The sequence below is a fragment of the Cottoperca gobio genome, chromosome 12, assembly GCF_900634415.1.
Source record: "Cottoperca gobio chromosome 12, fCotGob3.1, whole genome shotgun sequence".
Lineage (NCBI taxonomy): Eukaryota > Metazoa > Chordata > Actinopteri > Perciformes > Bovichtidae > Cottoperca > Cottoperca gobio.
In genome coordinates this window covers 1292776-1307126 of record NC_041366.1, presented here as the reverse complement: position 1 = coordinate 1307126, position 14351 = coordinate 1292776, and the positions used below count along the sequence as shown (strand labels likewise).

At 39.9% G+C, this 14351-nt stretch overlaps 1 protein-coding gene across 1 annotated transcript; it reads right to left on the bottom strand.

Moving 5' to 3' along the window:
- Positions 1 to 1444: 1444 nt before the first annotated feature.
- Positions 1445 to 14239, bottom strand: LOC115017201 (uncharacterized). Its single transcript, XM_029445470.1, has 7 exons — positions 14107 to 14239; positions 12694 to 12813; positions 12227 to 12583; positions 11561 to 11674; positions 8865 to 9425; positions 5959 to 6075; positions 1445 to 5109 (listed from the first exon to the last, which is right to left on the bottom strand). Exons 1-7 carry the CDS (start codon positions 14186 to 14188, stop codon positions 4508 to 4510), a joined length of 1953 nt encoding a protein of 650 aa, XP_029301330.1. The 5' UTR covers positions 14189 to 14239; the 3' UTR covers positions 1445 to 4507.
- Positions 14240 to 14351: the final 112 nt, after the last annotated feature.

The following is a 14351-nucleotide window of genomic DNA, read 5'->3' as shown; positions in this document are numbered from 1 at the left end:
TTCTTACATGCTTACACTGGTGCTTATAGATTTATAGATTATAGAAAACAACAAAATTAAACAAAGAGAAAACGGAAGAAATTGTTTTTAGATGCAAGGAGGAACATTAAAAGTTTTTTAATGAAGAATTTCAACAGTCACATTAAGACAATAACAAATTCAGCCTACTATCACAATCACAATATATAAAGGATTTAAAGACTTATGTCTCAGCAGGATTTGGAAAGACTTGTCAATGCATTTATCTTCAGTAGACTCGATTACTGTAACAGTGTCTTTACAGGTCTCACTAAAACGTAGATTAGACAGCTACCACTGATTCAGAACGCTGCAGCTCGAGTCCTCACGAACACCAAGAAAGTGAATTACGTCGCTCTAGTTCTGAGCTCTTTACACTGGCTTCCTGTCTTTTAAAGAATTGACTTCAAAATACTAATGCTGGTTTATAAAGCACTGAATGGTTTAGGGCCACAATGCATTTCTGTTCTTCTGCTACATTATGAACCATGCAGAACTCTCAGGTCGTCTGGTTCAGGTCTGCTTTCTGTCCCCTGAAAACTAAACATGGAGAGGCAGCGTTCAGCTTTTCAGGAAAAACTCCCAGAAAACTGCAACTCTCACTTCTTTTAAATCATAGCTGAAGACTTTTCTGTTTCCTGCTGCTTTTTATAAATCAAATAACTATTCACATCTTACACAGCACTGTAACATTTATTCTTGTGTTTTATACCTGACTTATTCTACTTTAGCTTGTTTTTAATTATATTCTCTTGGCTTTATATTGACTGTTAATGTCTTTCTTTTCTTATGTTTTAATGTTTTTGTAAAGCACTTTGAATTGCCTGGTTGTTAATGTGCTATATAAATCAACTTGCCTTGCCTTGTCTAATGACACTTGAACTATTATATTGAACACATCACATTCTGTCTACAGGTCAACTTCATTAAAGTGGCTATAATCGACAATTCAACATCAGCATTAAAAATGATAAGATGGTTTATTGTATGTAAAAGGTCATAGTGATAAACCCATATATTGTTATATTGTTGTTCAATTAAGTAAATGTAAAATTTAACAACAGCAAAACTATATCAAACAGCCATTTACAAACTCTCACACAACTGGTACAGTATAATACGTACTCTCACTACTCACTAAGAGTAGATTTTGTCAACCACAGAGCTGTTGTTTCTGAAGGCCAGTGCTGAAGAGGAGACAGCAGAGTACGTAGTATGTTATCCGAGCTCGCCATCCAGAGGTGTGCATAAGAATTACATTAAACTTTTCCTAAAGACAGCTCAAAATATCATTGCAAATACAGAAGATGCATTTTACATTATCAAAAAGCTTTATGGTGAGGAAGTGAAGGTACCCACTTTCCTTTCAATTCGATGTTATTACACAGTATTTTATTTTTATTTTAAGTTAATGAGTCAAGCGACCTGTAAAGTTATTATTTTCAATAATACCAGTGAACTTTAACCCCGGTGAAAGTAGTGGTGATTTGTGAAGATGATCTCACAACATAAATATGATTATCGGTGTAGGTTTTCCAGGAAAACTGGAGGGGGAAAAAAATACAAAAAACATTACACTTCTTCTGCTGGTCATTATATTTTATACATGAACATTTAATAATAATATACATGTTAAGTCCGACGTTCAGACAATTTCCTGCACATTTACTGGATTACAGTTACACAGATCCTGATAAGGCACTGAGTCAAATTTAAAGAAACATGTACAAACACCAATCAAATAATTCAAATATAAATATGAAAAAAAAAAAAAGTCATTACATGCAGTTTTGTGTAAGATAGCTATTTGCAGGCCTATACACTTGAAATATATTATTTTACAGCTGTGCAGCAGATAATGAGATAATAGTAATACCACTACAAGTTTACAAAAAAAAAGAGGTACATGTAACTTCTTCAGACTATTTAAAGTGGTAATTGGACTGCTTTTATATAGCTGTTTTCCAATCTTTGCGATCATTCAAAGCGCTTTACAACACATGTCAGCATTTACCCATTCACACACACCGTTGGCCATCATTGTTGGGTTCAGTATCTTTGCCAAAGACACTTCGACATGCTGACTGCAGGGGTTGGGGATCGAACCTTTGACCCTCCAATTGGTGGACTCTACCTCCTGAGCCTCAGCAAAGTTACAGAACCTAAATGTTATAGGTTATTTATCCATTAACATCACAATATGTTAAATAATGAAGGCAAGCAAACATAAATGTTACATTTGATTACTATTCTACACACATGTGTATATATATATATATATATATATATATATATACACACATATATTTATTTTACTTACTGTCAAGCGTCTTTGAGTTTTTATAAAAGCGCTATACAAATAAAATGTATTATTATTATATATCTATTACAGTGCAGGTTTTCCAGAATGAGTTGACATGGCTTTGGTTCCCTACCTTTCTTCTTCCACTAACTTTGGTTCGTGACAGGACGCCTCTATTATGACTGAGATGATAACTTCTGCATGTTAACATGCTATGGTTTGCATTAAGATGTTACCTTTGGCAAGTCAATATTATGCAGTGTTATTAGCTGAATGTCCAGTTGAGCCAGACAAAGACCAGTTTACACTGAAGTTGAGCCAACTCTGACAACGTAGAGCTGACCTCGACAGCCTAAAATGAACAGCAAAGTTCTTTTTTTCTGCCGTGTGATGAGCATTATAGTCTCACAGTGGCTATAGACTGTGCAGCTGTAAACGTTTTTTAGGGTCTATAGCAATACCTACATTTGCTGTATTCGCAAGTATTGGAGTTCCTTCTTTTGTGATGTAGTTCTGGTCATTTCTATAGTGCCCAAGTGCCTGTTAAGGTACCAAGTGGAGTTTTTGACCTCTAGTAGCGCTGTGGAACACTTTTTCTATGAGTGGCTCCATGTTTTGCTTATCTGGTGCATTCCAATGAGGATGCACATGCATGTGGGTGACGTGATACACATTCCTGCCTATGGTTATCTGGTAATACACCAATATTTGCTGCAATGTGTCAGCAAAGGCAGGAAAGATGAATACTGAAAGGAGGAAGTGCATTCAACACGTTTGTTCGACCTGAAGGATACACATGAGTTTAGTGACAAGAAAACTCCACAAGGCCCCTTTAAGCCCATCAGCGTGTGGACGTTTATCACAGCTCATTGGGACACGCTTGATTAATAAAGACATCCCATCACTCACTCAAATATCAAGCAATACAATTAATAAAGACATTAAATGCAGTAAAGGCACATAGGTCAGACATTTTGATGGAGTGTGTCTGATAAAACTTTTAAGGTCGAAACATATCTCTCATAATATTTGATAGAACATAATATTTCATATTTACCTTGAGTGTCAAATATACAATATTATTATTATTATCAGTCCCATCTAGATGAACAGATTGTTAAGTGTAACCAGCTGTTCTGTCAGTCCTAAAACTGGAGTGGTGTTGGTAGTAGGCCGTGGTGAATTGTGGGATACATTGAGCTCCGAATACCGTTTTGAAGCGATATTTGAAAAAGTGAGCATCAAGTGAGGGTTGAGTGTATTGTGTGTATATTATATTTAATATCATATTTCAGACATGGGACGCACTTGCACCTCGCCTTACAATTGATAGAGTGCAGATGTTCCTCTGTTTGGTTGGCTATGAAATAATTCAGCGAGTCTCCCGTTTACACGGCAGTTCGAAGCAGCGTTGTTATGGAGATCAGCTGACCATCCCGCCTACAATGAGGCGGTACTATCGGAAACGAAATTTTGAGAGGCCAATCGAGTCGAGTGAACCGTACCATGCGGTGGAAACACGACTTTAGTTTTTTTCAACCTGTCTTATTTCAGTTTGTCCATCATTTCTATGCTAGAAATATAAAAATGGTTGAATATAATTTCTGTGAATGATATTCACGATTGTCGTGTCATTTTAAGGTGGTGTTTGTAGTAGACTTTAGGATCTGCATCTCACATCTGGTAGCCCTGTGCGACTGCTGTAGCCTTCCTTTGTGTTGTGATTTTAAGGTGCCATTTTACAGTATGAGGAACTCTGAAAAATTGCATTAGCGTTTTCTCCATCATAGGTATGTCTGTAACGATAATAAATGTATCGTACGATATACGGACATGACCCCAAATATTTTTACATTATCAAATTATTGTACGAGATCAAAAGATGAAATTGAGCGAAGCTGTGAGGTGTAAAACCCAAAGGTAGTGCTGCTGAAAGGTTTGGTAGGTTTGGTGTCTTTGCTCTCTCCCCAGACAAACTACAGCTGAAGCTAATCTGCCATTGAATGTGTGTAGAGGGCTTTATTGTAACATTCTCTTCAATGGGGGGTTTTGGAGACAGATGCTGACCCTGTTAGAACCTTATAAAGGTTTCTAACCAGGTCCAATAGAATGATATGACAGGTGGTGAGTAATGTTATCATAGCTGTTAGGAAGCTATAGGAATAATAAAAAAAAAAAACTGAAACACTAAACCTCCTCCGACATGCTGTGTATCGTCTCGATTATCTTCTTCTTCAGTCTCTTCACTTTGTCTGGTGGTGACTCGTTTAGACACTCATCCACGTACTTTAGAAACCCTGCGTGCTCTGACACCATTTGGCTTTGACAGAACGTCCTCATGAGGTCCAAAAGCTCGCTGGAGGTGGGCGGGACGTGACGGCTCGCTCGCTTGTGTCCTGACACTCTGCTGTCAGCGTGAGAGGACGGTGTTGAGGGGGATGAGGAGGGGGAGGAGTGCTGGGAGTCTGGGGGAGTAGGCGAGGGAGGGGCTTTGAGCCTCTGTGATGTGATGATCAGTTTGGTAGCAGATTGGTTGGTGCTGTGGTAATGGCTGGTAAGGGCTTGGCTCTCCAGGTGGAGGAGAGCAGACTCCTGCGGTTCGTGGAAGTGGAGGTCTTCATGCCGCTCGTCCTCATCGCAGGAGTCGCAGAGGAACATCAGCTCGCGGTAGTGTTTCCACTTGGGAAGGTAAAAGTCTTCTGAACCACAGGTTTTGTTTGAGCTCACCGCCTTGTGTTCACGTTGGAAGATGGTTCTCAGGTTCCTGAACTTTGTCTTTATGTCTTCCACTGAAGAATGAAAATTCACAGTAACTGTTAGCCTCAACAGATAAAACCACTTTGGGGAAATGGTGTAAAGAATTATTTTGTTAAGATCCCAATGTGATTGGATGTGTTTTTTGTTTGCTCTAGTACAGTCTCATGAGATTTATGAAGTATTTTTCTTGATGTTATTGTCACAGCTTCAAACAAACTATAGCTCATAGTGTGTGGTTAGAGTGCATTGCTAATTAAAGGAAATTATCTGGGGAAAAAGTAAGGCGCAATGAGCAATGGGGTTGTATTTAGTCTCGTGATTAATCAAAAGTGTGTTTTGGGCATAACATGAATTAAACCAATCAGATTATCATCTTCCAATCCCTGTAAAAGTAAGGTGCGCCTGCACCTTGTGTATTAATATTTAAATGGCAGATTTGGCAAGTGGAGAACCGAGCAGTTTCCTGCTGAGGAAATGGATCGCACACAAACAAACAGATGTATGCAGACCTTCTGCATCGTCTCCCAATCCTCTGTCCCATCAAAAACTCCATTTGACTGCATATGAGCAATCTAACTATCTGAATAATGCACCCTTTAAGATAGAATAGCAAGAGAATAATGTGCCATTGACTTTAGACCAGGTTTTTGTTGGTCAATGGCGCTATTGCTTTCTACTGCTTTAAGATAACTGACCACACCTAATTTCAAGACCAACACATCCATGGGCACACAGATGGGTGCAAGTACATTTGGTCTTTACACAACGTGGATGCTGGGCGGGAAAAATGTGTGTTCGGGCTGAAAATAGCAATGGTAGTTGCACCGCTTTGCGCCTGGTGTAAAATAGGGCACTATAACACAAAGAAGCATCACTGTTACCTGTGAATGGGACGGATTCACTGTCAGACAGAAGGCTGCTCAGCGTCTCCAACAGGCTCTGTCTCAACAGCCTGTTCCTGTAGCTGTCTGACTTGTGGTTCCACAGACAGCTGTGCCCTAGGAAAAAGCACATTATTAGTATTATTCCTCTCACATCCCTCCAAATTGGTTACATAATACCAGCAACTTTAGAAACCAACAACCAGATACTGATTCATCACAGGGTAAACTGATCTGTGGCTGTATTCACAAAACACTACACTGATTTTACACATCAAAGTCTTTTGTTGGGGAGTACTACTACATGTGTGAAAAAGATGTGGTCAGGAAGCAGAGTGGTCATCCACCAATCGCAGGGTCAGTGGTTCGATCCCTGTACCCTGCAAGATGCCGAACCCTGTGTGAGTGTGTGTGAATGTTTATCACTACTTATGAGTAGATGAGTAGCCTCTTCCTCTGTGTGAATGTGTGTGTGAATGGGTGAATGCTGACTTGTGTTGTAAAAAGCACTATGAGTGATCGCAAAGACTAGAAAAGTACTACATAAAAAAGGCAGTCCATATGTAGAAAGTTATAGCCATCGCTGGGTTACCCAGGAAAACTGGCACTACACTAAGATTTGTTTGGTCAAGTGGAAAAAATAACTCAGTATCAATATGCACATGGTGCTTCCCTAGTTAATAAATGATTCCTCTATAAAGATTCATAAGAACATATGCTGTCTCTTATTAAAACGTGAAACAAAGCTAGACATCAATCAAGCCTGCTCTGTCCACACCTGCACAGCCATTTATCTGTAGGCCCTGTCACACATATCCGTATGACTTTTCATCTTTTCATCGGATCGGAAAAGTGAACATATGTGTTACGCTGGGGTGCGTTGATATAATGTAAGGTATATGTAGTATTCATTAAGAGCTCACTGTGTTACGCTGGTGTACGTTGATATAAGGTAAGGTATAAGTAGTATTCATTAAGAGCTCACTGTGTTACGCTGGTGTACGTTGATATAAGGTAAGGTATAAGTAGTATTCATTAAGAGCTCACTATGTTATGCTGGTGTACGTTGATATAAGGTAAGGTATAAGTAGTATTCATTAAGAGCTCACTGTGTTACGCTGGTGTACGTTGATATAATGTAAGGTATAAGTAGCATTCGTTAAGAGCTCACTGTGTTACGCTGGTGTACGTTGATATAAGGTAAGGTACAAGTAGCATTCATTAAGAGCTCACTGTGTTACGCTGGTGTACGTTGATATAAGGTAAGGTACAAGTAGTATTCATTAAGAGCTCACTGTGTTACGCTGGTGTACGTTGATATAAGGTAAGGTATAAGTAGTATTCGTTAAGAGCTCACTGTGTTACGCTGGTGTACGTTGATATAAGGTAAGGTATAAGTAGTATTCGTTAAGAGCTCACTGTGTTACGCTGGTGTACGCTGATATAATGTAAGGTATAAGTAGTATTCGTTAAGAGCTCACTGTTACGCGGGTGTACGTTGATATAAGGTAAGGTATAAGTAGTATTCATTAAGAGCTCACTGTGTTACGCTGGTGTACGTTGATATAAGGTAAGGTATAAGTAGTATTCGTTAAGAGCTCACTGTGTTACGCTGGTGTACGTTGATATAAGGTAAGGTATAAGTAGTATTCGTTAAGAGCTCACTGTGTTACGCTGGTGTACGCTGATATAAGGTAAGGTATAAGTAGCATTCTTTAAGAGCTCACTGTGTTACGCTGGTGTACGATGATATAATGTAAGGTATAAGTAGTATTCGTTAAGAGCTCACTGTGTTACGCTGGTGTACGCTGATATAATGTAAGGTATAAGTAGTATTCGTTAAGAGCTCACTGTGTTACGCTGGTGTACGATGATATAAGGTAAGGTATAAGTAGTATTCAGTTAAGAGCTCACTGTGTTACGCTGGTGTACGTTGATATAATGTAAGGTATAAGTAGTATTCATTAAGAGCTCACTGTGTTACGCTGGTGTACGTTGATATAAGGTAAGGTATAAGTAGTATTCATTAAGAGCTCACTGTGTTACGCTGGTGTACGTTGATATAAGGTAAGGTATACGTAGTATTCATTAAGAGCTCACTGTGTTACGCTGGTGTACGTTGTTGAACGCTGATGTTTTGAGCATGTTCAAAATTACCGGGCGTACCCGACGTGTGCTTCATAAGATATGCAGACGTTACATTACGTTAGACATGCGTGAATACGGAATACGTAGTTGAATATTTACCTACGTAAATACAGTACGTGAATACTTACCAACCTAAATAGAGTATGTAAATACCTACGTGACTACGTTAGAGGAACGTTAGATATAGGCAACGTCGGCTGACGGTGAACCCTACAGCCAACTTATTGATAACGAGTGGATACCCTATTCCTACCCTATGTTCACATTATGCCTGACGACGGAGTAACTTATTAAACGTGTTTCTACAGTACAGCTAGCGTTCAGCATGTTAGCCGTTCTCCAGCATCAGCATGACGTGAAACAGATGGCACTTTTCCAGCTCTGTTGGCCAGACGCTCTGATACGTTTTAAATAAGTAAGTGATAAGCTATCAATGTTTGACATACGTATAATAATTTGTTATGTATTCGTTATGTATACGTCAGCTACAACACCGCTGTGGAAAAGTTGGACGTATTTGGACTCTGACAAATGTTTGAGTTACTTTTCATATACGCCGGCATGTTTCTGCCGTACGGAACTGTGTGACAGGGCCGTATGTCTGGCGTGTTTCCCGTAACGTCTGCGTCCTTCAAACGATCACAACTTACCCTTAATTTATGTCAACCTATTGTCGATATTTCGTATGCGCCGGCATACGTTTCTGTCATACAGATATGTGTAACAGGGCCTTAAAACAATTCAACAATGCCACCAACCAGAGTAAAATGATATGAGCTGCTGCACTTTGGCCTCGTTCCACTGGCAGCGGGAGTCGGTGTTGATTCTGCTGTCGGGCTGAACCGAAGCCGAGATTAGAAGGGAGGGGTTTGTACAAGGTTTGGTGTCCGGTAGTGAAATGGACGGAGACACAGGGAATGTGGAAGCAGTTGATTGGCTGGTTAGTTTGAGATTGTCTGGTAACGCAGAGAGGAAGATTTGGTATGCAGCGCTGGTGTTTGTTTTGGTTTCGCTGGAGGAAAGGGAGGGGTTTTTGAACTTGATGTTGTTGATTTGGGTGGAGCTGGAGGAGAAGCTGCTCAGGGGGGAAGAGGGAGTTTGGTTTCCATGTTCCATATCCTTGACTTCATGTGGCATCAGTGTCTGCAGGTCGTCTAGGCTGTCGTCTTCGTCGCAGGACTCGCAGAGGAAGAGCAGCTGCTGGTAGTGTTTCCATTTGGACACGTAGAGTTTGTCAGAAACCTTGCTGGCCTGGACCACCTTGTATTCACGGTTGAAAACCGTCCGGAGGTTCTTGAACTTGCACTTCATGTCTTCAACTGCAAAACAGCAACAAAGAAGTCATTTTCCACAAGCTCCTGAATAAATACTCACATCTCCTACCATTACTTGTTTCTCAGATTATAGTGTCGGTTGTTCCTTCTAACAGATTTTAGTTAGTGGCTCTTTGTTGTTCTGTAAAATTACTATTAAAATTTTTCAAGGGATACCAATGTTTTGAGTTTGTAATCATTAAAACACCTGTCTGATAATAAGGGGGAAATGTCCAATATATCTTTAAACTGCTGTAAAAGTCCCTCATTTGAAATAAATGTAGTTTGTCTTTTAATATTTTGTCCTGATGAGATTTTGTAAAAAATTCTCAACACTGTGACCCAAACTGTATGCTAGCTAGGGATGTCCCGATGTAACCCTTTTTTTCTAAATAACAAAGTATGAAATAACAAACCCTTTCTGTAATCCTTTTGGACTTTATTTCTACTTTTAACAGTGTTTGTTGCTTCATTGCAGCCTTTGCCTGGGTTACCTGAATAAACTATATTTATAGTGTTTATTTTCGTCCATAGTACATATTTTGTGCAGATTTTATTAATAAATTAATCTTATTGGCTTTTAGCTTGGGGGCTCCGCCCGTGGTGAAACACCGCACCATACATGACAACACAATGCAAGAGACTCACAATGAGCTGAAAGGAGACAAGTGCACATAAATAAGGTTAATAACATAGATGAACAGGTTCATGCTGGGTTTTGCTGCTGTTTATGATGTGTGGTGTTTTGCTGCGGGTGGAGCTCAGGCCCTGCTCTTACACACACATGGAGCTCCGAGGAGTGGAGAGAGACACACACGGAGAGTTGGAAAGTTGACGTCGGTGGCTGCACTTGTTGTGTTGCTGTGCATGAAAGCCTTGCGAGTAAAAACACCTGTGTGACAGCTGACGTAAATCAAAGGATCTCAAAATAGCCGATAACGATCTGTTAAAAAGTGCCTTCAAAATGTTTGTCGTTGCGTTACTCACGCGAGTTTGACTGCGGGATCATTTGTGAGAGAGAAGGGACTTACCTCCATGGTTTACTACAGTATTAACCCAAAATAAACAGATTGTGCTGTGATTTTATTTGCAATAAACAGATCAAAAGGATTCCGATGCTTTATCAGGTCTGTCGGCAAGACGACAAGCAAACAGCTTTTAAAACGCTTGTTTTCTGAATGGAGTTTGGATCAGGGCTATGCAAACATTGTAACTGCTCCATCGACACTCAAAATAACCTAAAATAAATCTAATTTAGACATAAATATGCCAACAGCGTTATTGTTAGTAGGCCTACACATACATTTGTAGACATGGATTTCGTCCGGTCACAGTACAACTATGAGATACTTTCGTAGAGCTCTGGGTGCCCACAGATAGATACAATATGTGTTCCTGCATTTCTGAATCCACCACGTCAGGACGTCAGTGTCGTTAGGAGAATCTGAACGCTGATCAACTTTCGCAACACAGCGTCTTCCTGTCATGTAATTCGCATCATTTGCATGCCTGGCGCAAATTTGTGTCTTTGCATTTACTTTGTATGTACAGTAGGCCTAATCGCGTTTCAAAAAAACTATTATCTCAAACCAGTGGATTTTAACTTTGGGGGCTGGACACTGCTGGGGGATATGGGATGGTTTAAAAGGCATAGGTCTTCAACAGGGGGTCCGCAACTATTTTTGTGTTGTTGCTTTGCGCATTCACATTCCCTCCTCCGCTGTGTTTCGCGAATGGCGGGACTTCACTCCCGACACACACACCTACAGTCAGAGACAGAGTGGAGGAAAGGAGAGGGGTGAACTAAAATAAATTTGCTCCACGCACCGCCCCCCGTCGCACGGACCTCTTCAAGCCTCTTCTATACAATACAGTAGGGGGTCCCTGCTCCACGCTACACCAGTTTGGGGGTCCTTGGCCTTAAGAATGTTGAAGACTCCTGGTTTAAGGGATGAAGATACAATATGGAATGTGTAATAAAAATGTTGGTCCAGCATAAGTTGTAACCCACTGTACCGAGAATTCCTGAATGTGCAAATATTGCTGGTATTGTACTTTTGACCTCCAGAGGGATTAAACTCTGATAGGGATGATGTTGGGTATGCCTCAACCATTCAAACAAGACGACCTTGTGATATTACCTGAGAAAGACACTGAGTAGTCAGACAGCTGGCTCCTCAGAGCCTCCAGGAGCCTTAGTCTGAGCTGGCGGTTGTTGTGGTTTTCAGACTTCTTCTTCCAGAGACAGTGATGCTCTGTGCACAACAACACACAAGAACAACACCCATCAACATGAAACACTGTCATCGTAAGAATCTAAACCATCATTAGGTTTTGTCTCTGTATACCACACCTCCTGTGGTAACAACTAGGGCTGTAACAAATGTCATGTCGAATGAAGCTTTGAACATCTGTTGTCATATTTCTTTTTGTTATTGTTGTTATATAAGTTAAATTGATGATGCTGTTAGATTGCTGCTAGACTGGCTAGACTGAATAAAGGTGCATGAGCAAATGTTGTTTTTAAAAGGCTAATCGCCAACAAATATGGATTGAGGAAGAATATTTGGTTAGATAAAAAAACATGTTGTTACAACTATCTTTTTTCAATAAATGTTGACTTTTGGACTTAATAACTGGAGTTATTTGAAATGTTTGGATCGCACAAGTCTGAATGAATAGACATGCAAAAAAACAAAAACATTTGGATTTTGAATTTGAATGTCAATGTTATGAATAAGGCTTCAACATATTCGATCCCTAGCAACAACTAATCAATTTTAATCTAGAATCATTGTTTCGTTTACCGGAGTAGAACGCTATTAATGCACGCTCCCTCTCTTCAGTCCAGTAACATTTAACCATCATGTTGGAGGGGATGCAGGTGGGTGATGTGGACATGGTGGGGAGGAAGGAGATGATCAGCCCCGGGGAGGAGACGACAGGCTGGCTCTCCTCCTGTGGAACAGTCAGCGGTGAGATGGGCTGGTCATCAGGGCCTTCATCCTGGTCCCAGCAGCCCTGCAGGAACATCAGCTGCTGGTAGTGCTTCCATTGAGGCACGAACACGTCATCCGACCTGCACACCTTGCTTGCTTTTACCATTTTGTACTGACGCTGAAAGGTGGTACGAAGGTTCTTGAACTTGTTCTTAATGTCTTCCACTGGACAGTAAAACAGAATAGCATAATAAAAATAAAGATATTATCATTAGATGTTTTGCTCCTACACAAAATGCAACTTTGAAAATCAATGGATTTGAGCACAGTCTTACCTGTCAGAGGAACCGGTGGGTGGTGAGCTGACAGAAGGATCCTCAGGTGTTCCAGAGTTTTCCATCGCAGCTGTCGGTTCTTGTAGCTCTCTGACTTGTGGTTCCATAGACAGCTGTGCTCTGGGAAATAAAATAAAAAACAAGATACTTGACCGCTGCTTCTTTAGCATTTATTTTTGTTATTGTTATTTGTTGGTCCATTTTAAGAACTCAGAGATTTTTCATTCAGTTTCGCTGAGAAAAACGCCACTGCTAGTTAGTTTTGGACTGTTAGGTGGACAAAATAAACAAGTGGAAGGCACAGTGATTACTGAATATTTGAAATATATATGATATATGAAATTGAAATATAGATTAGATTGATTAAACCAGGGGTTTTCAATGTTGCCATGGATTAAGTGGTTTACACTGTGGGAAACAACTTGAGAATTGTTTTCTTTTTTACCTAAATGTATTTACATTTTTGGCAAAGTGGCACCATCATAAGTAAATAACAGACAACTATCAGTATTTTAAAATGTTTAATGCAGATAAAAACATGGCTGAAGGAAACTCAAACTCAAATCAAATGATTTGAGTCAAATCTTTATTCTGTATGTTAGTCTGTTTGAAGTCCAAACTAAATGTTTTCAGTCTGCATTGGAAAAGTCTACTTGTGATTGTGATTTTCCTTTTACTCTCAACAAGGTATACAGAAACATTGATAAGTATACATGGTAAAGCATATATATAGTACACTGACTTTTAATCAGAGGGGTGCTGTACTTGTAAAAGTGGTGGTATGGGGGTCATTGTGGTGTAGCTCTAAGTGAAGTTGCTTTAGTAAGGTGTAAGACTGTTATTTTTAGGATCTTCCTAATGTGGAAAATCTGTGGGAGCATCAGGAGTCATTATTCATTACATTAAGAGGGCAATTTCAATCACCAGGTGTGCCATAGTTTCGGAACAAGTATTGTGTAATGACTGCAATGGGTTTAAGATAAGACTAAAATAAGCACTGTAACTATAAAATGTGAATATTGAATTATAACGTTAGGCATAGAGTAATAACACAATGATGAACACCTGAGTTGGAATTCCCCCCTTCACTCCGTTTCAAAGCGATTTAAGTTAAATTACAAAGCCAACATAGTTCGTTAATATCATCTATTTATATTCAGACCTGCAGGGGAAACGTTTGAAACAGTAACCAAGAAGCCGTTTTTTTTTGACATATTTTTAGGACAATAACAGCTAACTGCTCTCCAGTTGCTCGACGCCATTGCTGTTATCTGTTTGTGTCGCTCATTTCAAACAGCCGTCGGTCTCGTCGAGCAACGGTTGCCCCCAATTGTTGCAGCTTGCGACAACACATCGATGAAAACAGCAACTTTTATGGAATGAAAAGTTGCTGTTGTAGAGTGTTTGACTTACTGGAGAAAAACGCAATGAGCGCCCTCTCTTTCTCCTCCGTCCAGTACCTCTCCGGTGTGAAGTTGAACGGAGGCACCTCCATATTCGTTGTTGTTGCAGTTCAATCCTTCTTCAACGCGACTGATAGGTCACATGACCCACAATACAGGCTCTGATTGGACAATACTTGGACATTACTGAGCAATAACACGTATTGCCCAGTAGAGGTCACTGTTGATTGGTGTTCATCTCGTTAATGAGGAAGA

Excerpts from the sequence above, each read along its gene's own strand:
- LOC115017201 (XM_029445470.1), bottom strand. The coding sequence starts at position 14,188 with ATGGAGGTGCCTCCGTTCAACTTCACACCGGAGAGGTACTGGACGGAG. Across the intron at positions 12,814-14,106 it reads GCTCATTGCGTTTTTCTCCA|AGCACAGCTGTCTATGGAAC; the intron begins GTAAGTCAAACA and ends TTTATTTCCCAG. Across the intron at positions 12,584-12,693 it reads CCCACCGGTTCCTCTGACAG|TGGAAGACATTAAGAACAAG; the intron begins GTAAGACTGTGC and ends TTTACTGTCCAG.